Raw genomic sequence first — 15,880 nt, forward strand, 5'->3', positions numbered from 1 at the left:
CTGGTGCTGAGTCTTCCACCCCCCTGAGCACAATAGTCTTTTCTTTATATATATTTCTAACTTAGAACTGGAATGTTATTTCGTCCTGAACAGTATTTTCGATACTTTCTATGAGAAAGAAAATGAAAATTAATACAAGAGCTGCGGCTCACAAAAGAAGCCATTTGTCTTCTTGATTATCTATTTGCTTGTCAGGCTATGAGCTATCGCAGGAGCCAGCTCCTTTGTAATATAAAAATACACAGAAAACCTGCAAACACCGAGAAACATCTGTGCAAAAATTAGACTCATTAATGCATTAACTACCTTGGAGAAGGAGATTCTTGCCTTTTTTTTTTTTTTTTTTTTTTTTTTTAAATCCAGAAGGCTCTCTAGAGAAATACAACGCTCCATCCATTCCTTACAGCAAAGCAAAGCGCTAATGACTATCTCTGTTTTGTCTGAGCCCAGTTTGGGAAGAGCATATTAATATATGCTTTGAACAAATAAATCATAATATGTAAGGCTTAGCAGTACTTAAAGCTGATATACCCTAGTCAAACATCTTTTGTTTTCATTAGGGAGTTGAGGCTGTGCCATTGACAACAGAAACCCCTGTAAAAAAGAAACGTGCTGTTTAATTAATTGCTTTAAAATATGTATTTTTTTCCTCACCGGAACAAAAAGACAACCCCCCACCCCCCTCTCCAGACAAAAAAAACCACACAGGGGCGGAATCACAATGAAAAAATTTATTTCCAATTGCGCTTTTTTTGGTTGGTGTTGTTCCTTTTCTCTGCTATGTACAGGTAATCCTGGACATCCCGAAGGACAAAGGGAGGGATGGAGGCGGCCGAGGGGGTCGGGGGGAGCCTCAGGGAACCCCAGGAAGGGCAAACCCTCACCCCTCCAGCCCGTAATTCACATTTTCAGTACAAAACTGGACAAGACAGCGGGAGAGGAGCCTTTCCCCCGCCTCTGCCCCTCACCCGAGGCTGCGGGGTTGAATCCAGGTGCCACAGTTCATCACCCAGTTTCTAAACTAAACCCCCCGCTTTCCCCTCTCCCCTCCCACCCCCCCTTTTCCCAGACTCACAATTAACCTGCTGGACTCAAAAAAAAAAAAAAAAAAGGAAGGGGAGTCTGTATCACTCTCCTTCCTCTTCCTTTCTTTGTCCACCACCTACTTGACCCAATTCTCCTTATTTTTGTCCCCCCCCCAGCGCACGAACGACCCGCACAGTGTCCGAGAGCTCCCCACGGGCCGTGCCCGGAGGGGATTTTGCTTGTGTTTGTTGGGTTTGCTTTTTTTTTTTCCATTGCTGTGGCAGAACCGCTCGGTCTGTGGGATGGCGGGTCAGAAACTTTCCGTTTGTGGCTTGTAGGCGAGAAAAGAAAGGGATGGGGGGAAAAAAAAAAGAGGGGGGGGGTAGAAAATCCAGTTCGTCCTGAAGAAACTGAGCCTCATTTATTAAAGTGAGCGCTGGTTGTCGAGGTAATAGCAGACATAAGGTCCATCCTTTGTACGGGAGAGTAAACATGACAAATGGGGCAGAGCTTGGCGTGATTAAAGATGAAACAAGGATCCATCTTAGCCAAATCTGAAAACTACTATCTACAGCCTTCTTTTAATGGAAGAGAGGCACAACAGCACCGCTCTGCTTTGTTGCAGCTGAGTCTCCCTCTGTTCCCCCTATAAATAAAGAGCACCCCTCCTTCCCTCGCTTCTCGGAGCATTAAAAAAAAATTATCATGTGTTCCCTACACACACACAAACTCACACCCACAAACACGCACACTCCATCCGTCCAAGGAATAGTTATAGGCTGGTGGCTGGTCCATGGGATCGGTTTTGAGATCCTCCTTGTGGGATCTGCAGGCTGGCAGAGGAGCTGGAAGAATTAGACCTGATCTTGGTATTTGGTAACTTGTGGTCTTTTTTCCATTTCATCCTCCTGTTCTGGAACCAGATTTTGATCTGGCGCTCGGAGAGGCAGAGGGAGTGGGCGATCTCGACCCTGCGCCTCCGGGTGAGATAACGGTTATAGTGAAATTCCTTCTCCAGCTCCAGGACTTGCTGCCTGGTGTAGGCTGTGCGGGAGCGTTTCGGTTCCCCTCCTGAGTAATTGGGGTTTACTGAACAAACACAAAGGAGGAAAAAGAAAAAGGAAAAAAAAAAGGAGGGAAAAAAAAGAGCAGAATTACCGAGCTGTTCCTTTAATGGGTCCATTCCCCCCTCAAAAAAAAAGCATCCCACATTCTTTCGGTGGGAGGATATACTAAAAAAAATACACCAGAAACCTTCTAAAAATACACCCAGAACCTATCTGCAAATCTCCACCTCCATCCTCATTGCTTGACGTGTATTCCTGTCTAAACGTTTTTATAAGGTCCCCCAGACACATTTTCCATGCCCTGTACGTGTGTATATACTCATATATACACACACCTCTACTAGACCATCACTCCATTATCCCCAAATCTTTAAAGTTCCCCCTACGCACATGCAAACAGGCAAACACAGACACTCCTATTTATTAAATATCACCTTTTAAAAAAGGGGGGGTGGAGGGGGAAGGAAAATAGTAAAAGTTTACTCAACCCGCCACTTAAATACAAATTACAAAAACATAAAACTTAACTTATGAAGATTCAACAGCCATAAAAAAAGTAGCCTGCAAGAAATTGGAGGAGGATGGTAACAGAGACTTCAAAGGCACATGGCCAAGCAGAGCAATAAAAATTTATGGAGGATGTAATTATACCGCTCTGCAAACAGGCGATCGTAAATCTCCACGAATGGTTATTTTACAACTGGTGCAATAAGATTTCTACAAGACTTTGAGGTGCTACTTACTATAAAGCAAAGCCACTTTAGTTCACTTACCCGTGCTTACATGGACTTTTTTCATCCAGGGGTAAACTACCGGCTCTTTGCAAGAGGAATTGGAAGGGCTTTGGTTCAGAGAGTTTTGGCTGCAGGAGGGTGGTGGGCTGGGGGTGACCGGCTCGCAGGGCTGGTTTGGCTCAGAGAGGTGGCTCTGCAATCCGGCCGGAGGATGGACATGACCCCGGGGGGATAACACCGCTGCTTGGTGGCCGGAGCTCTGACAGGACGAGTAGAGCTGCTCCTTGCAGGCTGATCGCGGCTGGTACATCGCTTCATGTTGGAAAGTGCTCTCTCGCCTCTGGCTGCTGTAATATTCCGGCGAGTGATTGGGAAGGTAATCGCTGTGGGAATACTCTTCACAGGGTGGGAACTTGGGGTCCACATAGTTGGAGTTGATCAAAAACGAGCTCATGGCCATTAATTTCTTAGAATTGCACACACGAAAAAAAAATATATATCTCTCTCTCCTAAAATTTATTCCTGTCCCCCCCTTTACTCGTTTTCCTGTTTCGTGGAACCCTCCTACTTACTGTCAAGTGAACAAAGTTGAGTCCATGTGACAGCGCGGGCCAATGGCGAGGGGCACGGCGAGCCCCGGATAAGGAAACCTGCCCAGCCCGGGCTCTCCCGGGGCCCCCAGCATCCCCGGGGAGGCGGCCGGGGGCACTCGCTCCCCTCCGGCCGCCCCCGGCCCCGCCGGCCCCGGGCTCCGCAGCGCCCCGTGGGCGAGCACCGACACCCCCCTGGGCCCACACCCCTCGGGGGTGTGTCCTGGCTCGGAGACCCGAAGGAAAGGGGGGTGGGAAAATAATAATCCCCCCTCTCTCCCCACCCGAAAAAACAAGCGCAAAAAATATTAATTAGAATATAAGCTAAAAATGATTTTTCAGGGGGTTCGCGGCGATTCCCGAGCGCTGCCCCGGCACATGATCCGTGGCTGCCCCCCCGGGTGGGCGCTGCATCTCATTCCCTGCTAAGGTGATACGGGAAGGGACATTGCGCCCCGAGCCTGGCAGAGATGAATAGGACTTGTTTGGGATCGATAAGAAATTCATCAGCTAATTCGGGGTACCCGGTCTCCTAAATCACATTTAGCTGGGCTCTGAGATTGACTGTTTTCCCACGCACCGATGGAAAAAGGAGCCCGTCCTCCAAGCAAGAAATCAAGGACTTGATGAACAATTACAAAAGCGAATTAGCCCAAGTCCTAATGCATCTTCGCCTCGCCCTTCTCGTAATAAAGACGCTTTAAAAGCCAGAGCGAACGAGCAGCCTTTCAAAAGCCAAGCCTAATTCCTCAAACTCGCGTTTAGACCCGCAACGTGCAATAAGCTCCTTACAAGCGGCAGGGAAGAAAGCAATAGTATATATTTTTTTTCTCGCTGTCAGTGCTGAGATGACACAAATTAAAGCAAATATAGTGGGATCCTGGCTCTCAAATCGCAGCGATAACGCCCGCGACCACCCCCCTTCCCCCATCCCCTTCACAGCTCAGATTTTATCTCGAAGTGATGATAAAGTTTATCGCAGGAGCGCTGGAGTTGAGCTAAGGTCAAATCCAAAGTATTTCTTTTTAGCTACAAATCGGATTTCTGGTTAAGACCTTGTTTTCACCCTTTTATTTAGGGTTCTGGGGTGTGGGTGGCTTTTTTTTTTGGAGGGGAGGGGGGTTAATGCCTTCTGGGTTTGTGACCTGTAGTGTTTGTGTCAACTACATATTCCCCTAGATACGAATTTGTGACCCAACTTCCTTTACACAAATTCGGATCTACAGGGTACATATAGAAGACAGATGCGTCCTCCTTGGTCAGAGATCTTCGCCTACCGCCATAATTCTCTTCTGGGGCACGGGAGGGTAAAGTTTTGTGGCTCGAGAGATCAAGAATTAATCTATAGGTAAAGCTGGCTAAAATAGTCACTCTTGAGAGGAAAGACGATTAATTAAAGCACCAACTCAGTCTCCGAGTAGCTGATACTAGGAGAGAAAAACTAGAAGTTTTCCACCCTCTCCTTCATACCTTGTACATTAATTTATCCCTGATCTGAAAAATCAGCTTCTGGAATGAATATATAAGTGTAGACGTACAACGAGACTCGAATCCAAATAACCGTCTCTTAAAAGCAAAATGTCACAGCTCCGTCCCCACCCCACCCTGGAACCCTCGTAATTATTTTTTGATACGCAGTGCAAAGATTTAATCCATTTTTCGTTCTTAGAGGTCAGCCAAGGTTTGGGTTTCTACGTGTGTGTGCAGATAAATTATAAAAAAAAAAAAAGGGGAAAAAAAAGGAAAGAAATAAACAGATGAAAAGAAATACAGAATGCAAAGGCAGATGGGACGACAGGTTTTTTTTTTAATGACAGGCAATTCTTTTTACAACCCGAGAAAAAGATCAAAGGCGTTTCATTTCCGAAAAAGGGATATAAAGCAATAAAATATTCATACTGTCTAGGTAATGAACCTTCATTCGGAACTAATGAGGGTAGCATCATGTTGAGATTTCGTTTAAAATTACAGTTGCCCAAGAGATTAAAAGTACAGCACACCCCTTTCTTCTTCTTCTTCTTTTTTCCCCCCTTTGTATTTCAAAAGGCAGAACATTTTTTGGTCGAAGTGTCTCCCGAATTAATTGCATTTAATTGCTGCAGCAGAGAGACTATCGGAGAAAACCTGAGTTTCCCCTACTCCAAAATTCCTGTAAATATCGTAAATAGCTTTCACAAACTCCTACGTTTTTCCTAACAAAAGACAGTTATGGCCAAGAATTAGATCCCCGCGGTTCATCCCGGTCATGACGACACGAAATTTTTCAGGTACTTTAAGGTGAAGAGTCGGTTTTCCTCATAAAACATCTAATTCCCAGACAAACAGAAAACCTGAGCAGCATTTTAAGCCCCAACGTACCGAGGACAATCCCCAAATCATTTTATACGCATAAATAACCCCCAAATTTCCAGCAAAAGCAGCGAAGCGAAGGCTCTTTTTCCACAGAGCGGAGTTTCCCACCTCCCAAACCCGCAACTCCACCGTGCTGGGGAGCCGACAGCAACCCTCAAATTTACCTTCCCTTCTAAAACCTGCCAGAAAAGTAAGAAGCCAAATGTAATCTGCTTGTGCAACGTGGAGATGGATGCCATAAAATAATGCCACAGAACCAATCCCATTAGAGCTCCTTTTATCCCCCCCTCTCTTAGACTTTATTCCTCCTTTCCAATCCTCTCACTGATTTATTTTATTGTATTTTCTCACAGCCGGTACCGTAACTGTCTCCTACCCAAGGAGGGGAGTCTGAGCAGAAATAACTAGGCCTATTCTGTATTTTTACCCCCCTCCCACATCCTTTAAAAAAAAAATCGGTTTTAATTTCCCTTCCCGTCGACACAGGGTTGGTGTTTGCAAACCAGCACCCCTAGCGTCTACCAGAATTTTTTTCCCCCACACACCTCCAAGAAATCTCCCCCTCACCTCCTCCGATCCCAAATTAAAGGCAGCCCCTCGCTGCACCCCCTCCCACGCCTCGCGCACCTTTCTCCCTTTCGCTGGGAACCCACCCCACGTCGCGGAATTTCCCTCGGGCTCTTTTCCATTTCAAAGCAACCTCAGCCGGCAAAGGGGGGTTCCCTTGGACCCCCTGGCCTGTTCTCCCCTGCAAAGGGTGGCCTGGGAAGACCCCAACCCTGCCAAAAATCCTCGCCAAGGCACCTGCCAGGCCAGGGAGGGGATCACAGCCCTCCTCTTGCTGAGCGTCCCTGTGGTCACCCCTCAAAAAGGGGCACTAAGCAGGGGGTGCCCTCCCCTCCCAGGTGTAACCCCGACAGCGGGACCTACCTTGGCAAACGGCGGGTCCTTTCCTTGCAGTAATTCCCGAGGGGTTTAGGACGCTCCCTCAAAACTTGGGAAGGTTTTGCAGGCGGAATCCTACAGAAGCCCCCTAAGCCCCCCCTTGCCGCCCCCTCCCCACTCCAGCCTGGATTATTCTGCTCTCTCTCTCCGTGTTGCTTTTTCAGTGAGATTAATTCTCCATAAGAACACTAATTTCTCTCTCTCCTTCTTCTATTTTTTTTTTTTGGTGGGGTCTGGTGGTGCCCCCTCCCCCGCTCCCCCGCTATAACCCACTATTGTCCTTAAAGGCGAGCGGAACTGCTCCTGGCAGCGCCAGGAGGCCCTCTGAGCATTTTGGGGTGGGAAACCCGCAAGTTTTGGTATTAATCTCATAGTTTGTCAGTCTTTGTTAAACAGCGAGGCGTGTCCGCAGCGCGGCGGCCGCCGAGAGCCGCTTTGACCCGCGGTTCACCCCGCGCCGCGCTCCCTCCGCGCCGCTCCGCGCCGCAATTTTTAGGGCTTTTTTTTTTTTTCCATCCCCCGGGTATATTCCCCCCTCCCCCCTACACCTCCCTCTCCAGTCCGGCAGCGATGAGGATGGAGATTTATTTTTTTAATTTCATATTTTAATTTCATTTTTCCCCCCTTTTGGAAGAACGAACCTTTCGGGTTTAGGAATTAAACTGAGATTTCCTCCGCGAAGCAAACGGGGAGTTCTGAGGTGTTTCTTTAGGGCAGAACTTTTAATAAAGAGCATCCAGCGCCTGGGCTGCATTTGAGATGTACAGATGCAGGGAGGGTAGGTGGAAATCAGACCACACCTGTTTTGCAATAGGGAAACCAAGATTTAAGCCTGATGTGGTTTCCCAGCCAGCCTTGTGTATCCTTTTAATTTATAATCATGATAATGTAATATTTTCCTGTAAGCCCGGGAAGCAGCACGCGAGAAGCCCCGGAAGGGTCGGGGTGCACAGGGAGCAGAACATCCCTGCGAGAATTCCCCGTTCACCTCCGCGTTTACACCACCAGACCCACCACCGCCTTTCTCCCCGCCATAAAGAGGTTATTTGGGGAGTAAATCGGGATTAAAAACCGTCTTGAATTGTTTGTCTGGTAGGGAAAAATAAATAGAAAGAAAGCCAGGCTGAAATGTGTTTGCAGTGCCTGGCCGGTACTCAGAGACCCTCAGCCCGGGCCAAGCCGGGGCCGTCCCAGCAATGAGATAAATTAGAAATATCCTTGAAAATGACACCTTTAATTTCCTCCCTCTCCCCTCCCTCTCTCCCTCTCTCTTTGCATCTCTCTCTAAATGAACCCACTTCAAATGAACGCGCCCCTAAATTGAAAGTTAAACGTTGTGATGTAGGAGGGAATATTATAGGGAAAGTTGGGAGGTGGGTGTTGTATTTTTTTTTTATTGCCGTAAAATTATACCTGCTTGTTTTAATATCCCGAAAACAAATGGCCTTTATTATCCATTACCTGTCCTATAAACCTGGAGCAGAAATGACTGTTCTGGAGAGATAAGTATAGTAATTACAAGGGCGAAGAGATGGATCACCCAAGTTACAACTAAACGGTAGCCCTTATATAGTGATATTTTATAAATACCAAGCAAATTCACGGCAATTAATTAAACCCGAGCCTTATCACGCGAAACAAAACGCTTTACGTTCTCTTGAATTTCACCTACTCCATGAATATATCCGCATCGGGAAAGCAAATGGATTTTCCAGAATGCCTTTCCCAGGGCTCTAATATTCTCTCTCTCTTTCTCTTCCAAGAAAAATGACCCTTGTTATAAGTATTTAGTCACTGAAAATATTTAAAAGCCGGGGGGGTGGGGCAGGAGAGCAAATTTACAGGGTTTTCCTCTCCCCCCTTTTTTTCCAGGAGAGTTTGCCTTGCTACGTCTGTTTGCTTAAGAAGCGATTGAAAAGATCTTCCCCAGTCCCAGTGCAAATAATATTTAGAGTTTGGAGGGTTCAAAGTCTGGCAGTGTAGAAATAACTTTGAAATGCCAAGGGAAATATTTATTATATCAGTTCATTAAACTGTTGCAATGACCAGAGTGGAGTCACATTTCAAGCAAGAAATATAAAAGATTTCATTCAAATTCCGCCGGAAACGGTGCTGCAAAATAAAATCGGCTACTTTAACTGGACCGAGCGAAACGGGCACTTGAAAACGCCTTGAAATAAATATATTGAATTTTTAAAAGCCCATTGATTTTGTCTTTATATCGTTATTTCCTATGATCGAGGTAGAAACACAAATAAATCCTGGACGTTCTTTCGTGTAATTCTTTTATTTTTTGATTAGTAGCTGCACTCACACCGAGGACTTACTAAAAACTGTTCGGTGCTGGGGCTCTGCCACCTCTCCAAGGGCTTTGGAAGTGTTTCCAAGTAAAGATGTTAGAACAGATTTTCACCGACCGTGTCAGACTTTTTTTTTTTTTTTTTTTTTTGGTATAATTTAAACCCTATCCAAACAAAATTGACGCTGGAATGAAAATTATTTTTTAACTGCTCGCGTTAATATCCTAGAGGGACCTCCACATAATTGGATTTAATAAATGCATTTCCCCTTATATTCTGTTAATTCGACTCCAAATAGCGTTTCAGGGGTTATCTTAGAAAAATACTAAGAAGTTGCTCAGCGTTTCCTCGCGGGAGACCCAAATCAATCTACCTTATTTTCCACCGACATCCCACCCAAAATCCTGCAACCCCCTTTTTTTTTTTTTTTCCTGCCTCTCTTGCGGTTGAAGGTCGCTCCCACCTCGCCATCATCTTCTCCCATCTCTGCCCAGACTCTTCCTCCCACCTCGCCCCCCTCCCCTCTTTCTTTCTCTCTTTTTTTTTTCACACTGACATCAGTCTATCAGGGTTATACACAAGACCGAGTCACGCACAGCGTAAACTTTTGACCCTCAACTTTTTGACCCCTCGAGCTATAATGCTGTACTAACAAGCCCCCCAAGACCACAGTTACCGTCTACGTCCCTAGAAACTAATGCGGCGCTGACTTCCCTATTTTACTTATATTACTTTTAAAAGAATAGAAAAGATATTGGACAATTCTCGGTGATTTTTTTTCCCCCCAAGGGAGAGGAATAAAAATCAGAGCGTTGCAAACATTAGATCTTTGCCTCCACATCACCCTTTGCTCTCTTAGACCGCTGAATTTTCCCCCCTTTTTGTTCCCCGCCACTCTTATACCTGAAAGATCAGGAGGGGAAAAAAATTTCCTTTAACCGCAGCTGAATTGTGTTATTTCTCTTTTATTCCTGATTTCCTCTGGACGCTAATTAGCCAGCTCTGATATTTTTAGGTCTTTTTTTGGGGGTAGACAAGGAAGTGTGATGGGAGCCATGAGTATTTTGGGAGGACTCGGCCACGAGCAGCGCCGGGGCCGCCCGGGGGGACCCGGAGCCGCCGCCCGGGGGTCTCGGGGCTGCGGGGCGACCGGTCCCGCTCCAGCCCCAGCCCGGCCCGGCTCGGCCCGTCCTTTCTGGCAGTGAACTTGGTCTGAAGCGAGCTCTGCTGGCTGCTTGGGGACGTTACAAGCGATGTGTCTGCACCGAAACCCCCTGCCCGAGGTCGCCCGTTCCCCCCCGGCTCCATCCCCAAAATCCCCCTCCGCTCCCGCCCCGGTTTTTGCAAAGTCTCCCTACATAAACAACTCTGATTTGCCACCAAACAAACGTCCTTTACACAAAATCCCAGCGCTGTAATTTGTTTTGACTTGAAGGGTATATATATATGTGTGTATATATCCATAGACATACAGACACATGTTAAAAAGAGATAAATCAAAGGGGGAAAAAAACCTCGCACTAGTCCTATTCTTTCAACGCTCGCTGTCAAAATAGTTTCTTTTTAAAGCTATTTAGGGTAACAGAACACGGAAAAACTGCGCCGGGTGGACACCTCTCGAGTTAAGTTATCAACCTCCTTCTAAATATAATTTATTTAACATTAGGAGAGGAAAGAATGGGAAAAATCAGCTCAGACACCGAAATAGCCACGCTCTGAAAGAAAATTTCACTCTTAAATCCATTCTAGGATTGGAAAGAGACCCCAGAGGAGGAGCCAAACCCCATAAAAGTCCTTTTCGGGTTCCCTAATTGAGAGACCTTTATCAAGAGGATTTTAAATAATCCCGTCAGTTTGCTCCCTTCAGGTCGGACGTGTAATAAAAAAAAAAGGAAGAGGTTGGGGCTAGGGGAAAGAAAGAGCAATTTCTCAGCCTGAAATTCAGCTGTGGGGGAGGGAAAGGGGTTTGGGGAGCGAAGCTGGAGGGAAGGGGCCGGTTCCTTTGGAAAGCTTTCCCTTCTTGGGGAGGTCACGGTGGGTGTGTGGAGGCTGGACTAATTTACAGGACTATTGCAAATAAATAGATGAATAATCGGAGTTTTCCTCCCGAATAGAATGAAATACAAGAATCACAGCCCCAAGCACTGCAAATTCGAGTCCCTGCCTCCAGCCCATCCCTTCCAAGGCAGATAAGGACCCGTAGCCTTCCGACCTTCATTTCTGTGGCCAGGGAAAAAAAAAAAAAAAAAAGGAGGTGGGGGGGAAATGGAGATCCCTTTGGCTTCTCAAAAGCATAATTACCACATTGTTGGTGTGCCTGTATTGGAGCAATATGAACCACATCCAGACCTTCTCCAGCCCTCCCCCTCTGTTACTGCCAACATACCGGGGCGGTGGGACTTGGTAAATTAAAAAAAAAAAAAAAAAAAAGGAAAAGAAAGAAAGGAAAAAAAAAAATCCCAACAAAACCCTGGAGCTTATGTTTTCCTTAAAAAGGTGACCCGGCAGCCCCGGGGTCCGTGTCGTGTTGTGATACGATGCTCACCCTCTCCTCCGAGAGAGGAGCCGGGGCTGTACAAGTCTGCTGACCTCGGAATGATCCCTCTTGCCTATGAATTATTGATGAGATATGAGCTCTGATTTCTCTTTTCAGTATGCAAACCCCATTATACTGTTAAAATGGCGATTTAATCGTTTAGAATAGCTTCGCTTTTTTTCCAACTCATTTGTGCCCCTTCCTTTTCATTTAATTCTCTTAATTAAATCCTTTAACAGATTTTAATCACTTTTTGTTGAATAAAATAAGACATCATACACATCTGTAACTAGGTTACCTTGGCGAAGTTTGTTTTTGGTGGGGGTTCTTTGTTTTGGGTTTGTCTTTAGTTTGGTCTGTGCCTTTCTTGGGTGGGTTTTTGGGTGGAAGGAAAATTTAATTTTGTGTTACGCTGTGCCCAGTGAGAGGGGAAGGTCTAAAATGCACAATTTTTAAAAATTTTTTTAAGAATCTAAAATAAAATAAATAAAGCCATGACATTCAAGATGGCCTGACAACGGCATTGCAATATCGAGCTGCCTTTTGCACTGGACACTTCCCAAACCTCTCTGTGCTGCTCAGAAGGACATTCTTCCCTCCGTTCCCCCCTACATCATTTATTGCTGAACGATCCTGGGATACAAATGGGTATTTTAGGGGTGAAATTTGATTTTTTTTTTACTCTGAAGCAGCAGCCTGGGCATGAGGCCCCGAGGATATTCCTCCCAAAAAGGCAGCTTGATGAGGCTGTAATTAATACAGATGCTCATCTCGGCTCTTCTAATCTGGAGGACCTGAGTGGCTCTTGAGTGAGAAAGAACTCCTTTGGGTTGGGTTTTTTTTTCGCCTTCAAAGTCTCAGCGAGGTCTATATACAACTTATTAACAGGAAACCTTCAGGGATGGCGAGAGGCTGAAATGATGGGACAGGGGGGCAAAGGAAAGGGAAAACTGGGTATAGTAACACCAATTTTTTAGTGAGAGACACCATGAGCCAGGTGAACTCACGGGGAGGGTCCTCACTTGGGACATCAACCCCAAGCCATCACATTCTCAGCTTTGCAGAGTCCTTAAATCAGAGGTTTTCTCACCCAAACCCAAAGTCATGACAGAAATATCTGCACAACTACAAGTTTAAAATAAGATATTTTTCCTTCCTCAGCAGTTATCACGTCCTAGAGATCCTCCATATTCTTAGGCTCGATATTAAAGCACTTTATATTTATTCTGTCTTCTACAGCTACAGAAGAACTAATTGTCCCATGTCTGATGTGTGCCATTAAAGTGAGAGAAGCGAAGAAAAATGCAAAGGAAAATCCCCGCCTACCTGCACGGTCAGAGCTCCGCTTTCCTGTTTACTCTGCTCATACTTCCTTTTCACCAGAAACAGGGCGATTTTTTGCTTTAAAGGATGGTGGGGGGAAGCCTGTGCTAAGCCTGTGACCCCTTCCAGGCTGTAAAATGTTAGGCAGTGATAGCTCACAGGAAGCTGGAAGTTTCACTAAATAAGGGGAAAAAAGATATGCCCAAATAAAGCAAAAAAATCCAGCTTGTTAAAAAAAAAAAAATCAAAAAAATGCACAACCAACAAAACCCCCGTGCTGGAGGTGGAAATCAAACCTCATGGCCAGAGAGGACAGGATTTCTTATGATCGATTGAAGGGAGAAGGAAGGATGATATCATTATGCCAGTAACAAAATCCAGTCCTTGTTCCCGGTGCCATCCCTGTGCCCAGGATGCTCCAGCCAAGGGGTGGCAGAGGGTTGTTACCTGTTGTTCCCTCTACAGGCATCTAATCCCGTAGCCGAACTCCATTGCAAATTCCCCTTGATCTGCCTGTCTGGATCTGCCTTTCTTTCCTTTCAAATGACATGTTTTCTACACCAAATGATGGTATTTATAAGAAAAAAAAACCAAACAAAAAAACCAACACCCCCCCAACAAACAGCCCCCCAAAACCCCCCAGAACAACCTTTTATCTCCTGTGATCAGAGTAAATTCAGAAGGAAAGTTTACCTGGGACTATAAAACCTTTGAGTGAGGATTGGACAGTGATGCAGATGATGGATAGGGAAGAGGTGGATGAAGGGATAATCCATGGGTACATGGGTGGATGGATATATTTTGGAAACGTGGTGTTTGTGGGTACCTGAACGCACTGAATGTATGGCTGTATTTCAATCATACATTAAAGAGAAGGGATGTCGCTTTTCTTGCCTAAATACATCGTTATTTGAATCAGGAGAAATTATTTCTAGTCACCAGCACAGATGAGAAGGGTGAAGAATGAGCAGGCCACCCCTTGGTCTAACCCCAACACTTCTCCCCACATCCCTCTCCTCCAAGGCTCTCCAACCCCGTGTGGACAAACCGTCTGCAGCCTGTCATGTTAGTGCAGCCAAAATCACCTTTAAAGACCAAGTCCTTCAGCATCCCATAAAATATCTTTATTATCAACTGAAAACCAGACGTCCAGCTCGCCCAGAGATTAGGGGAGGCTGTTCAGCATAAAACCCAATCTGCTGAATAGGAAAAACTCCCTTGGATTTCCAGCTTTGGCATCTGTGTTTACAGGATTTCAGAGCACAGGATTGCACTGGCCACCCTCTGACTGCTCAGGGAGAAGCCAGAAGTTCAACTGATGATAGCAAAGATATTAGGAGACACATGGAGCAGGACAGGAAAAACAGCCCAAGGAAGGAAAAGCAATCTCCAAAGTGTGCTAAAGGGGGACATTCTGCTTTGTGTAAAAGAGACGGACATGTGTCCACCAAATGTTGTCTTACCGTAAAAAAGGAGAAAGAAAGGAAAAAAAAAAACAACAAAAAAAAAGGAAGCCGTGGCTGCTCTAAATTCTAGAAAACCACCATTGTCCCCCAGTCCCTTCGCTTTGAACTATTTTGAATTATTTTTTACTTTATTTTTTAAGGAGAGAGGAGGATGGGGGAGCTGGTTCAGGTGCGGACAAAGTGTCCCCTCACCTCCACTGCAGAAATAACAACTGGGCTGTCCAAAAAAAAAAAAAAAAGCCTCTGCAGGGTTGGATTGAGATTTTTGGTTTTTGGGGTTTTTCCCCCCTCTCTGTTTTGCTCTATCTGCACGGACGCGGAGCTGGAACCCCTGAGCGGGGCCACCTGCCCGCCCCAGCCCGGAGTGGGGGGCACAGCCCCTCGCCCCCGATCCAGGGCCGGCTCTGCTCTCCTGCCCTTCCCCGCTAACTTGTTTATTTTCCCAAAGCAAAACGCTGCTGCCTGCCTTGCCCAGAAAGTTGTCACCCTTAGAGAGGGAGAAGGAAATCTGGGAGATACCGGTGGGTTCAATAATATTTGGAGGGTCCATTGGCAAACTGCAGCTTCGCTGATTATTTTTCTGTAGCACTTCAAGGCAGGCTGGAGACATAAGAGTGGCCATTCAGTGTCTCCATATGGTAGGAAGGAACTACAGAAATATGAGGACACTCGTTCGTATTATTAAGGGGAAAACACAAACAAACCGAAACCCAAAAGGAAAATAAAAATTAAAAGCAATAAAAAGAGGAAAAAAAAGAAAGGAAACAAAAAAAAAAGGAAAGAACAACCCTGGGGCGAAAAACCCCAAAAGCAACCCCCTTAACAAATAAACAAACCAACTCCGGTCTCTACACAGGCCGAAAGGGAATAAAAAAGTGCACACGTTTCTTTGGCAAGCAGGTGAAAACAAGTAAAATCCAAAGGTGTTAACAACCTGAAGAGCACAGACAGAATAGAGCTGATTGAAATGCAAAGGCATGGGCCAGATTTGGGGCTGCTCGCGAGCAATACAAACCACACCGAATCACCTCCACTAAACGAGCAAGAGCCTTTTTACACGGCGAAGGACAGAAACAAACTTTGTCTGAAGTACACATGTCCCCCGGCAAAGACAGGATGGAGTTTGCTTCGCGATGATAATGAATCTTTACAGGTTTTTCTATTTCTCCCGCTTCCACAAAGTTTACTTGCGGGCCTGGAAGCTGTGATGGAAATGTAATGCAATTCCAGCTCTCGGGAGGATGAGAATTAGGACTTTCTAAAAGTGAGAAATAAAGCTCTGAAAGAGAGACAGACCCTCTTTCCTCCCCGCTCAGCCTTCAGCCATATCAACCCTTTAAAATAGTTTAAGCAGATAATATTTCAGAAGAACTTACTTTCAGGACTCCAGTCTATTGGCTCTCTGGACTGAAAACTGGACCCGCAAAACATGTTCCCTGCAATTGCAACGTTTATCTCATCTGGAAAAGTGCTCACCCATTGCTGCCCCTTACAAGCCAAACCAAGCAGTTAAAGTGTCACTTAACATTCTAGAGAATGTG

General features: G+C 45.7%; 1 protein-coding gene across 1 annotated transcript; it reads right to left on the reverse strand.

Moving 5' to 3' along the window:
* Positions 1-1,116: 1,116 nt before the first annotated feature.
* On the reverse strand, positions 1,117-15,844 carry HOXB4 (homeobox B4). The gene is made up of 3 exons (XM_071577145.1): positions 15,716-15,844; positions 2,867-3,293; positions 1,117-2,115 (listed from the first exon to the last, which is right to left on the reverse strand). The coding sequence occupies exons 2-3, from the start codon at positions 3,285-3,287 to the stop codon at positions 1,799-1,801; spliced, it is 738 nt and encodes a 245-aa protein (XP_071433246.1). The 5' UTR covers positions 3,288-3,293; positions 15,716-15,844; the 3' UTR covers positions 1,117-1,798.
* Between the last annotated feature and the right edge of the window lie 36 nt (positions 15,845-15,880).

This window comes from Pithys albifrons, chromosome 25, assembly GCF_047495875.1.
Source record: "Pithys albifrons albifrons isolate INPA30051 chromosome 25, PitAlb_v1, whole genome shotgun sequence".
Taxonomy (NCBI): Eukaryota; Metazoa; Chordata; class Aves; order Passeriformes; family Thamnophilidae; genus Pithys; species Pithys albifrons.

Excerpts from the sequence above, each read along its gene's own strand:
- HOXB4 (XM_071577145.1), bottom strand. The coding sequence starts at position 3,287 with ATGGCCATGAGCTCGTTTTTGATCAACTCCAACTATGTGGACCCCAAG. Across the intron at positions 2,116-2,866 it reads AAAAGTCCATGTAAGCACGG|TAAACCCCAATTACTCAGGA; the intron begins GTAAGTGAACTA and ends GTGTTTGTTCAG.